General features: G+C 44.7%; 1 protein-coding gene and 2 non-coding genes across 9 annotated transcripts in view; all 3 read right to left on the bottom strand.

The window, feature by feature from the left end:
- TMPO (thymopoietin) overlaps nt 1–2,330 on the bottom strand; it is a 33,323-nt gene extending 30,993 nt beyond the window's left edge. For 2 of the 7 annotated variants that reach the window (XM_036300548.1, XM_036300553.1), the window contains exon 1: nt 1,800–2,324. In XM_036300548.1, the coding sequence (XP_036156441.1) occupies nt 1,800–2,066 (267 nt within the window). In that variant the 5' untranslated portion in view covers nt 2,067–2,324. Of the gene's footprint in view, nt 1–1,799 lie in introns of all 7 variants that reach the window. The other 5 variants (XM_036300549.1, XM_036300554.1, XR_004966229.1 and 2 more) reach the window with 4 other exon arrangements.
- Nucleotides 2,331–11,325: 8,995 nt separating this feature from the next.
- Nucleotides 11,326–11,397, bottom strand: TRNAW-CCA. Its single transcript has one exon. It is a non-coding gene; the product is annotated as a tRNA-Trp (tRNA).
- A 770-nt stretch (nt 11,398–12,167) lies between these two features.
- On the bottom strand, nt 12,168–12,239 carry TRNAD-GUC. Its single transcript has one exon. It is a non-coding gene; the product is annotated as a tRNA-Asp (tRNA).
- Between the last annotated feature and the right edge of the window lie 328 nt (nt 12,240–12,567).

Here is a 12,567-nt window from a genome sequence, read left to right as displayed (position 1 = left end):
TCCCTTCCTCTCTGAAAGCAATAAAAATATATTAAAAAAAAAAAATGTTTGCACACCAGGATAGGGTTCTATAGAAGACCTGTTTTGTTTTTTTTAAAGTGTGCTCATTTAAATGGAAAACATTTCATTTTCAGCCAAATCTTTACTGAAATAGTTTGAGCATTACTTTCTTTTTCAGAGCGACTGGAGAAAAACAGGTAAGTGATATGCTTTACTTCAAATGTAAATTTCTGGGGTTTTCTTTTTTATGGAAGAGTCAAGTGGCTTTCTTCAAATCCACAAAACAAGACATCAGAAACAATAAGGTCAGTCTTTTTTTGCTTATTTTTTTAAATATATTTATTTATTTCAGAGAGGAAGGGAAAGGGAGAGAGAGACAGACAAACAGACAGACAGACTGAGACTCAATGATGAGAGTCATTGACTGGCTGCCTCTGGTACCCATCCATCTGCAACCCCATCAGCAACCCGGGCATGTGCCCTGACCAGGAATCCAACGTGACCTCCTGGTTCATAGGTCATCGCTCAACCACTGAGCCATTCCGGCCCAGCAGTCGTTTATTTATTGAACAAATACAGACCTAGTACTACTATTTTCCAGGCACTGCTTGAGTTATAAGATTTTCAATTCTTGAAAGCCCAGGCTAAGATTTTCAATTAAATTTACATGTATCTATTACATCTTTCTTTCATTTCTATAGGGTAGTCCAGAAAGCACATGAGATCGATCTTTTAAAACTGAAGTTAAACAACATAACTTCGAAAGAAGTACTTCTGAGTTATACCAATAATTAGTAGCAACAGCTCCAAGCTCAATATTCTAAGTCTTACAAAGCACTGTCCCTTACATCAATCACTACTTTGAACTACATTCTATTAGGATTTGAAGTCTGGTAACTAGATTCTTACCAGCAAAACCACCTATAGAAACCCGCCGAACAAAACCCCCAAACTGTTCTCAAACAAACTATCCACTTGCTGGAGCCAACCTGAGATATTCCAAACTGTGACACTGACATACCAGAATGTCATGAAATAAACGTGTCTCAATCAGCCTAAGTCTTTGCTTTCCTCCTATAAAACTGACCAAAAAAATCCAAAACCAGAATTTTAAACTGTTTGAGCGTCTAAGATAACCGCTTAATGGCGTCTTTTTAAATGTTCATTTTAAGGCCCTCCACCAAAACAGCCTGTTACTGGAAAAGAATAACACAAACAAGAAAAACATAAACGGTTCAAAAAGCCCTCCAGATTTAAACACACACACACACACACACACACACACACACACACACACACAAAAAGGCGGGAATTTATTTCAAATTTTGGTTAGAAATTAGTATGCACAAATTGCCCTCCAGGGAGCGCTCCGAGACTCGGTTACCAGTCACCGCAGTTAAGAAAGCGGGAAAACGCTCGAAGGTAACCCGGGGCACTTTCGGGCTGACCCCCCCGAAGCGCTTTCGAAAAGGGCTCGGCAGTCCCCGGCCGAAGACTGTCGCGGCGGCCGGTCCAGCAACTCCGAGCCCCCCGCGCGCCCGCCGCCCCCCGCGCACACGCGAACTTCACGCCTCCCAGGCACACTCAGCCCAGACGCCAGCCCTGCGGCCCCGACTCCGGGGCTCTCCTCTCCAGCGCCCTCCCCTCCCGTGGCCTGCAAGCCCGCGGCGCAGGGCCCGCGTCCAGCCCCGCCGCCGCCGCCGCCCGAGGGGGCGCCGAGGAGGGAGGACCGCGAGCGCGCGGAGGGGAGCGACAACCGCCAAACGGCCGCCTTTGTGGCCCGGGCCGGGCGCCCTTACCCTGCCGACGGCGGCGCGGCCGCGGCCCGCGGCGGCGAGGACCGGGGTGGGCTCGCGCTCCTCGTCGCTGGAGAAGTCCGGGGGCCCTTTGCTGTTGGCGCCGGCGGCGAGCGGCGGCCGGTTGCGCGCCGTGAGGTGCTGCAGGTAGAGCTGCACGTACACGTCTTTGCGCTGCTCCCCCGCCGGGAGCGTCACATTGTTGGCCACCAACTCACTCTTCAACTTCTCCTTCGTCAGGACCGAGGGGTCTTCCAGGAACTCCGGCATCTCGGCGGCGAACCCCCTTCCCCGCAGCCGTCACTCTGGTGCTCACGCTGCGCGCTCGCTCCTCGCCTGGGGTGAGGGCTCCTGCCTCCGAGCCTCACGGCTTCCGCTGGGGAGCAGCGCGCGGAGGAAAGAAAAAACAAAACAAAAACGCGCACAGAAAGCAAAGCAAAAGGCGGACACAAAAGCCCCCGGCGCAGAACTGCGGACCAAGTGCAGCCCGCACCAACCCCAGCCCACACACGACAGCCAAGGAAAGCAGCCTGCTTCGCCCACGCCCCAAGAACGCGCGCCGCCATTGGCCGGCGGCCGGAGGAAGCGCGGCGCTGATTGGCCCGACGCCTCGCGCGGGTTCCATTAGCCGCGGCGCCCTGCGAGAGGCTGTGGAAACGCAGTTTAAAAGCCGCTCGGGCGGGAGCTCCGCGCCGGCCCGTTTCTGTTTCCCCTTTCCCCACCCTTCCCCTGGACGCTGATAAGGAACCAGTCGGGCTGCTTTTGTGCGCCGTTTCCTCCCCCCCCCTTCCCGACTGGAGAAGGAGCCTTCCTTCCCGGGGTCGGGCGCCCCGGAGCTGAGCTGCGGGAACCGCGGCCGGGCCTGCCTCACTCTCGGGACACGACCCGCCGAAGAATAGCCGCAGCCCCTCCTTCCCCAGCCGCTAGCCCCGAAGGGAAGGAGCAGAAGCGAGGCGGGTGTGCGGGCACGCATCGCCCTTGATTTGATTTACTTTCGAGTAAATGTAAAACCAACCAACGCCTTCACGTCTCGGCTTGGGGTCGCTTCTTTTGTTCCCGAAACTCGGGGAAAGCCGGACCTGGACTACGGGGAACTTCAGGTTGCCCTTGAATTTGTGATAAAATTGTATTGTCAAGTATCCCGTTTGCTTCTGACCCTGGAGGTTGGGGCAGTTAGCTGGGGTTCCGCTGTCTTTCTGTTGGGAGCCGTCTCTGAGTTACCCTCCACCTGTATCTGACCATAGTTTAAACCTGACGTTTAATCATCCAACAAAACGAAAGGAAACATTTCGGCATGCCTGAATGGGCGGCTTACGATTCCCGAGGTGGGTACACGCTCGGTGTTAACATGCCCAGGGACTATGGGGAGGCCGGGAAACCCTAACCAGTCACTGAATCAAATCAAAACCTGGCAGAGGCTCAGGAACGTGTTACAATTAAACTATCCTCCTCAGAAATGCCATTGATGGCAAATATCTGTATTTCTTAAGAACTTGTATATTTCACGATGCCTTCTTCCAAGAAAGGAAAGAAGCTGAGATTGGATCTAGGGTGTCTTAATCATTTACCCAGATTCTGATCTCCAAACTAGTTTATAAGCTGCTTTGAGGTGATTTTTAAACGTTTATCTGATTTCTGCATGGTTAAGTTCGAGTAGATTCAAACGCTTTCACTGAAAATGTTTCCTGTGGATTAAATCATTTTATTTTGTTCAAGAGGAGGAGACATTTCTTTTCATGAAAGGCTATTTTCCTAGAGGCAATTTTATATTTTGCCGGGAGCCGGTCCATCCTTGCTGTTTCAAAGGACCTGGCATATATGGCATACTGTTCTTAATATGTTTGCTCACTTTCTTGGCACTATGTGTTTTAACCAAGGTCTCCTCTCTGAGAAAGGTTGTTTCCCCAGGTAGGGATTTTCCCCTGAAGTTAGGGAGGGAATAAAACCCCTCAACTAAGTGCCAGGCGGGTAATTAATCACTTTAACTAGGAACAATCATGCTTAAGCTACATAATCTTTACTCCCTGGAATGGAGATAAGAAACGCCCTAACCTTTGGAATAGAGATTGATAGGATTGGAATCAACTGGTATAAATACAGATGTAAGAAGACAGAACGAGGAGAGACAGAACCTAGGCACAGAACCTACACAGAACGTTCTCTAGAGACAGAAGAACTTCGCTGGAGAGAACATGGCAAAAGATCCTGGACTGAACCTGACTACAGAAACTGGCAAGAGAACCTGACTAGAACCTAGTGACTGAACCTGGCTGGAGAACCTGGACAGAACCTGGCTGAAGAACCTAGCGAGGGAACATGGCTACAGAACCTGTCTGGAGAACCTAGCGAGGGAACATGGCTACAGAACCTGGCTGGAGAACCTGGAGAACCTAGCAAGAGAACATGGACACAGAACCTGGCTGGAGATCCTAAGCAGAACTTCGCTGGAGATCCAGACCAGAACTTGGCTGGAGATCCTGGCTAGAGATCCTGGCTAGGCTGCTGATCAACTGAACGCTATCTCCGTGTCCTTCCTTCCTTCGCCGACTCCGTCTACGCCTTTGGGGACCCCTGGACCTGCTGGGGCTGGACCCCAGCAATATTTTATTTTTTTCTACAAACCTCAGTGTTTACATATATTTAAGCAATAGTATTAAACTTAGTAACACTAATTCAATATTGTATTTTAATTAGCAAGCTTCACTGAATACACTGAGTGGCAAAGGACCAAGCGCTTGCAGTGCTGGTAACCTCACAAGCGGAATGAATGCGTGTAGGATGGTCCGAGGTGCACGGTGCCTGCCGCAGGTCGGTCACTTCTTCCAGTGTAGTCTCAAGTTGTAGTGGGCAGAGCAACAAAGTACTGAGCATAATCTCCGCAAGCTGTCCTGCTAAACCGTTAACCCTGCAAAGTTTGGCTCCGGCTTACCTGTACTAATAGTTTTGAAGAGGTAGGTTTAGCTATTCTCGCTGAAAAGTGTCGGAGTCACCAGAGCTAGACTTGATCTGGCTGGGATGGTCTCCAAGCTGCTTATGGTTTGATAATACCTGGGCAGCTGGTTGCTGACTCGGATCCTCAGAGGAGGTGGCGGGCTGACCCTTAAGGATAATATTCTTCTCCCTTCATATAAAGTGAGGAGAGTACAATGCGGGGGCCACAGCGCCACCCGAGAGAATCACCCGAGGGGACTACACCGGAACTCTGTTTCCATAGGGCCTTTGCATCAGAAATTTTCCAGACAGTGTAAGCTTTAGAGGCAGTAATTCATCCTATTTTTGCCACAAGCAAAAAAAGAAAAAGAAATATATTACCTGTTGCGTCTGAAAGTTGTTTTAAATAGACGTAGCACTGTGCCCTACAGGCCAGTATTAAAGATAACTCACAAAGAACTACGAACCTGAAGTGTTCCCTGAGCAAAAGCATCATTTTCATTCCCTGTTATTGATCATCTCACCTTTTCTTTTCCGGGGACACTTATCAACAGGTTACTTGTGGACTCTACATTTCTCAGGAGACAGAGTTGATGTCATAAGCTATCAGGCAGAGAGACTGCCTTTCTACATCATCCACAAACTCGAGTTATCAAATTCAGACTTGGTATCATCCTAGGTGCATCAGTGCCGGGAGCCGGTCCATGCTTGCTGTTTCAAGGGACCTGGCATATATGGCATACTGTTCTTAATATGTTTGCTCACCTTCTTGGCACTATGTGTTTTAACCAAGGTCACCTCTCTGAGAAAGGTTGTTTCCCCAGGTAGGGATTTTCCCCTGAAGTTAGGGAGGGAATAAAACCTCTTAACTAAATGCCAGGTGGGTAATTAATCACTTAAACTACGAACAATCATGCTTAAGCTACATAATCTTTACTCCCTGGAATGGAGATAAGAAACGCCCTAACCTTTGAAATAGAGATTGATAGGATTGGAATCAACTGGTATAAATACAGATGTAAGAAGACAGAACTTAGAATACAGAGCTTAGAACACAGAACCAAGAGAGACAGAACCTAGGCACAGAACCTACACAGAACGTTCTCTAGAGACAGAAGAACTTCGCTGGAGAGAACATGGCAAAAGTTCCTGGACAGAAACTGGCTACAGAACTTGGTTGGAGAACCTAGCCAGAACCTGGCTGAAGAACCTGGCTACGGAATCTGGTGACCGAACCTGGCTGGGGAACCTGGGGATCCTGGCTGGGGAACCTAGCAAGAGAACATGGACACAGAACCTGGCTGGAGATCCGAAGCAGAACTTTTCTGGAGATCCAGACCAGAACTTGGCTGGAGATCCTGGCTAGGCTGCTGATCAACTGAACACTGTCTCCGTGTCCATCCTTCTTCGCCGACTCCATCTACGCCTTTGGGAACCCCTGGACCCGCTGGGGTTGGACCCCGGCACATCAGTATATCCCTTGCACTACTTTTTTTCAGGGATGAACCCAGGACCCTTGTCCACGGGTTGACGCTCTAACCACATAGGCACAAAGGCCATGGCTCCTCTACCATCTTTACTGCTGTCATTTATCAACCTCTTGGCCACTCTCCCTCAGAAATTATAGACTGTTGCTCCTTGCTCTAGGATTTCCTCACCATCTCTTTTGTCTACATTGTGTGTGAATTCAACATTCTTACAGATGACCCATACACCACCAACACTTGGCCTCTTGGATGCTTGATCCCTCCATCTCCAAAAATTTGTTCCTCTATTCCAGTGGTTCTCAACCTTCTGGCCCTTTAAATACAGTTCCTCATGTTGTGACCCAACCATAAAATTATTTTCGTTGCTACTTCATAACTGTAACGTTGCTACTGTTATGAATCGTAATTTAAATATCTGATGTGCAGGATGGTCTTAGGCGACCCCTGTGAAAGGGTCGTTCGACCACCAAAGGGGTCGCGACCCACAGGTTGAGAACCTCTGCTCTATTCCATCACATCCATCCACTCCAGTGGTAAGAATCTAAACCTTGTCATCAATAGCTGTTTTACCTTTTAAATCTCAATTTCAAGCAATGCCCGTTGTCAATTGCTATCCTTCTCCCTTTGGCTCATTTATTATACTGTCATTGACCTAATTGAGACTTCCAACACGTTCAAAAAATCTATTATCTTGCTTCTGCAATCATATAATCATGTCTAACTCATCTGACTTAGATTCCCTAATCAATTCTTGTAACCACTCTTTTACAAACTGTTTTAACTCTCTTACCCCAATGTCTCTATCTTTCTTATTTGGAAGAACCTCAACCTTGCTTGCACTAAACCCTGCTGGAACCAACTTTCTCATTGCTTACAACCAAGTAACAAATATTACTGGAGAAAAATCATACAACAGGGCTGGCTGGTTTTCAGTTATGATGTCAGATCTCATAGGAGCACTCAACACTGGCTGGAAAAGCTAGTCATCTGGATTAATCATTCACACCTTCACTTCTCTCCCGCAAATCACTCACATGCCTTTCCCCAACCTCTCCCCATTTTCAGCTTGTGGCCTTGCTGCATACTTGAGGAAATAGAAACCATTTATAGGGAATGCTTCAACTTCAGATGGTTAAATCTGCAGTCATTTTCTCTTGCATCTTTCTTGTTTCAATGGGAGAGTTGTCCCTCTATCAGAGTGAATTCCCCTACTTGAACTCTGGATCTCATACTTTCTCAAGAATTTTATTCTTTCAGTCGTCTCCTGTGTAATTTCTGAATTAAAAAGAAAAAGATTGGCGTTTTATTTTGTTACATTCATCCAATATAAAAAAATTTTAAAATTATCTTTTATGTTAATACTGGCATAGGTTTTTTTTTTTAATCTTTACATGTTACACCATTGATATCTAAAATCTTTAAAACAGTGGAAAGATATGTCTATGTGAAGCCACAGTTGTAAAAAGAAGCTGAAACCCTGGCTGGTAGTTCAGTTGATTAGAGCATCATCCCCAACACAACAAAGTTGCTTGGTTTCATCCCAGGTGTTTCTCTCTTGCTCTCTCCTAAATCAATTTAAAATTTTTTTTTAATTGATGTACTTTGTGAGAAAATTCTGCCAAAACTTTCTTTCTAAATCACTTGATAACTGCTTCCATTTTCCTTTTTGAAGTTCTTAATGCTATTAAATGTACTGCAGACTTTTTTGTTTTTTTATTATCAAAACATTACATATAAAAATAACATTTTGTTTTGCACAGGACTTAATTGTGAATTTAAGGGTGTCACCTCAAACAGAGCAGATGACGAAACACTAAAGGTCATAAAAGTCATGTTCTTAAAATTTTTTTAATATGAAAGAATGTTCACGATACAGCAATAAGTAAAAAACAGACAAAAAAAAAAAAACAGAAAAAAATAGAGAACCAATTAGGGCAGTAGTTCTCAACCTTGGCTGCACATTAGAATCACCTGGGAATCTTTTTAAAATCCTGATTGAGAACCACTGAATTAGGGTAAGATCTCAGTTTTATAATGAACTAAAGTATGTATGGATATGTGTATATTTAAAATATATACAAAAAAAGATGAAATGAATATAGACCAAAATATTTCTAGTAATTTCCTCTAGGTGTTGGGGCACAATGATTTTTTATTTTTTTTCCTTACGTATTTCTATATTTCCCAAGATTTTTAAAATGAATACATGATTTTGTATCCATAACTACTTCTCTTTTTGAAACAGTGTGAGAAATCAGGTAATCACTTCGCTTTTCAAAAAGGGAATCTCACACAGTTTTGCATTTCCAAAGGCTCCATTTTATCAGCTCATCCAGAGTATATCAGTCTTAGGTAACTGATTAAAAATAACCTCAAAAGAGAAAGCGGGCATATTAAACAGGTGAAATAAATGCTCAAAGCATTCTGTACCAGTGAATAAATCCACTTGGAAGAATAAATAACAGACTGGAATTTTCTTTTCGTGAAATAAAATAAAATCACATAGCTATCGTCAGGATTTGGTAATTCAAACATGGGTCTGTCTATTCCACAGCCACTTTCCTCACATCATTTCTATATAATGATCGCAGACGTTTAAGTTAAAATGAAGTGTTGGATTTTAGGTTGTTTCAAAGTTATAGCAAGTCAGCAAATCAGCCATTCTAAGAAATTACAGACATCCCAGTTTTAGAATCATAGCAGTATTAGTAATGAAATGTATATACACTGCTTTACAAGTTAGTCTTTTATTTGTTCTCTTAGCAACTCTGTGAGTTAAGTAGGACCTCCAGTCTGGCCTTGCTGTACAGACCAGTGTTTCTCAAACATTAGCTTCCATCAGAATCACCTGGAAGGTCTGGTTAAAACTCAGGTTGCTAGCCCCGTCGCCAGCAGGTCTAGGGTAGAGCCTGAAAAATTGCATTCCTTACTTTTCCCCAGGATGCAGGTCTAGAAACATCAACTCTAGGTTTTGTTTTTTTTTACATTCTTTGTAAAGCCACAGCCAACCATTCCACATTCTTGAATAATAGCTCAGCATTACCTTCAGAATAACATCTAAATTAGGATGGTACACAATGAGTGATCTGAACTGTTTACCTCTACAGCTTTCTCTCTTTCTTCCTCTCCAGCCATACTGGAGAACTAGCGGTTCTCCAACGGAGCTGTATTAGTTTGCCAGGGCTGCCATAACAAAATGATTAACAACGTAATACAACCTGCTGGGACTACTTCACAAGAGTATGATTTTGTACAAATAGATAACATGCTCTGTTCAAGCTAAGATCAAGTATTGCTGCATGCAGATAATACACTGTATATGCAAAGGTTGCTAGGGGGAGAAAGAACGTAAGTTTTGTTACAGACTAAGTTGTGTCCCCCTAAAATCCATAGGTTGAAGTCCTAAACCCCAGTACCTCAATATGTAACTGTATTTGGAAATGAGGCCTTTTTAAGAGGTGATTAAGTTAAAATGCGGCAATTAGAGTGGGCCCTCATCCAATCTGACCGGTGTCGTTATAAAAGGATGTAGTAGTACAGGGAAAGACCGTGCGAGGACACAGTGAAAAGGTGGCCATCTATAAGCCCAAACAGGTTTCAGAAGAATCCAACCCTGCTGTCACCTTGACCTGGGACTTCTAAGCCTCCAGAACTGTGAGAAAATAAATTTCTATTCTTTAAGCTATTCATTCTGTGGTATTTTGCTACAGCAGCCCTTGAAAACGAATTTCAACCTCTATTTTTGTAGTTGAAGAAATCAGATCCCAGGAATATTAAGCGGTAAGAGCTTGACTCAAGAAGGCATTAAAATATGTCCATTGGGTGGGTAAATGCCTTAAAAATCACATAGCAAACTCTTCATTATTTTTCAAGATCTTCCATTATAAGGCCTTCTTGAACTACTCATGGCAGAGTTAATGTCCCTATTTTAGCACCACCACACCACTCTGTTTATGCTACTTTCATGGCACTTATCCCAAAGTATTTCATGGTATTTGGTTACTTAACATATTTGTCTACTGCTGGTCAAAAAAAAAACAAACACAAACCCATTTTTACTCAGTGTATCCTTTTCCTCAGTGTTTTAGCACAGTATCAGGCTCATCATACTTGGCGGTCCATAAATATCTGTTGAAATGGATGATCTAATCTCAATCCAACCAAATAGGGGAAGGAAGAACTAACCACACAGTGAAAATACAGGGTCCAGCTCTACTGCTATATTAGGTTGAATCCTAAGAAATTAATATTTGGTATTTTCAAAACATTAAACAAAAAAAGTCAGGGAGTTTTATGAAACATATTAAATAAAAATCTAAAAATATTCATTTCTCATAGCCTTGCTAGTTACTTTTTGTACAACAAATATCTGACACATGCCTGTAAGGAACTGTGTAGTACTTACTAAAAGTTCCGAAGCTTACAGAAGTGGATGAGTAATACAGTAGTTGAAAGTGGCTATCTGACCTGGCACCGCTCATATGAAAACATGGTGCACTGATGTACCACTGAAATTCAACAGTTTATTTCCACCGTTATTATAAACATTTAATGATGAAGGGGATCTGGAGTCAAGTCACCTGGGTTGTTATCTTGGGTGACCCTTGTTAGGTCACTCACTATTCCTGTGTGTCACAGTTTCATCTGTAAAAGTGGGGTATTAATCGCATGTTGTAAGGTTGTTTACAGTGTCTGGCACTCGGACTAAACCATGTAAACTATTATAATACTAAAAGTTAGAAATTATACTCTTTTTTTTTTCTGGTTTTCAAAAGGCAAACGGGTCTAAGACCAGCTTTGGAAAACCATCTAGCACAGTTATATTGTACCGTGGACTGATGTGCCCACTAAAACACCCTAATTTTTACACATTATGTATGTTAAATGACAGAAAACTCACTTTCAAAGGCGAAACAGTACAAAAATTATGAGCCCTTCTACCACATATACTGAGTCTTGTCTCCTTGCAGAGTAAGGATTACTAGGATAACATCTGAACGAGGAAGATTTAATTCTAAAAGGTAAACGCATTTTCAAAAAATGGCGGGAAGACATCTAGGTTTATAAGACGCCAGTGGTTGAGGAGGCACACACACACACAAAAAAAGCCATGACCCCGACGTGATTCGAACACGCAGCCTTCTGATCTGGAGTCAGACGCGCTACCGTTGCGCCACGAGGTCCTGCTGGGCTGTGGCTCGCGCAGATTCTTAGGACTCCGGTAACATGGCGTCTCTTTTGTACACCCCCGCGGGCCCTGCAGTTTTCCCCCTGCCCCTCCGTTACGTGTCGGTCGAAGCCCAGATCGGAGGTGGAGACTGATACCTTTACCACCAAGAGCTTCCTCAGGCTACCCCCTACCTAGGTGGGGACGGAACTAGCGGAGGCCGGAGAAAGGGGTTTCCGTTTAGCCCAGTCCCCACGTTCAGAGGAAATCCGTCCTTCCTCTTCAGTAAGCGATTTCCGTTCTTACCCGCCCCGTTAGGGGCGGAGACTCCGCCCCCTCTCGCTCTCTCCCCTCCCCCCACGGGGCCCGCGAGCCGCGGTCGTGACCTTCCTCCGTTGTAATTTGGCGGGGCGCCACTGCGCACGCGCACGCCTTTGCCAGCCAGCGGCTGGGAGCGAGCCCAGAGGCCCGCCCGAGCGCTTTCTCCCCCGTCTTCTTCCTTTGCCAACAATATAAAGCGTTTGCTCTCAGTGTAGGCACTTATTTCATGGTGAGACTTAAGCTTAAAAGTCATCATTTCGAAAAGACACACAAAGAAATTAACAAAAAAATTAGTCTCCTGTATTTGTCAGCGATGTCGCGCAGTTGAATTACAAGGGAAATAGGGAGCGGAGGGAATAAAAGTTGTCATTTAGAAAAGATACAATTACCAAACAATTAGCATATTGTTGGAATTACAAGGAAAATAGGGGAGAAAAGGGAATTAGTAAAAAAAAAAGCTCCAACCTCCCCGTCGGGGAATTGAACCCCGGTCTCCCGCGTGACAGGCGGGGATACTAACCACTATACTAACGAGGAGCTGTTGTGTCTGGGCCTCCCAGGTTCCTCTTTAAAGCTTATCAAGCTCCCCCACCCCGCCCCTCCACCCGCCCTCTTCTGGTTTATCTCCCCTTCCGCCCGCAACCCGGAAGGGTCAAAACGCAATTACTCCTCTGCTAATTATTCTTTCTCAGTACTTTGGACTCTTCGGGGAAAAGAGTTAATAAATGGGCGCGAATAAGTGAAACAAAATGCGCTTCCAGTTTTAGGGGTGGTGTATTGTTGAAAGTAGTTTTCCGGGTTCTTAATGTTCCCCGGATAATTTAGGCTGCAGGCAGGAGGTTTTTGTTTGTTTTAAATAGTGAGC

Source organism: Myotis myotis, unplaced genomic scaffold, assembly GCF_014108235.1.
Source record: "Myotis myotis isolate mMyoMyo1 unplaced genomic scaffold, mMyoMyo1.p scaffold_m19_p_3, whole genome shotgun sequence".
In the NCBI taxonomy this organism is placed as follows: domain Eukaryota; kingdom Metazoa; phylum Chordata; class Mammalia; order Chiroptera; family Vespertilionidae; genus Myotis; species Myotis myotis.
Note: the sequence above shows the minus strand (reverse complement) of the source record. Positions and strands in the feature narration are given on the sequence as shown.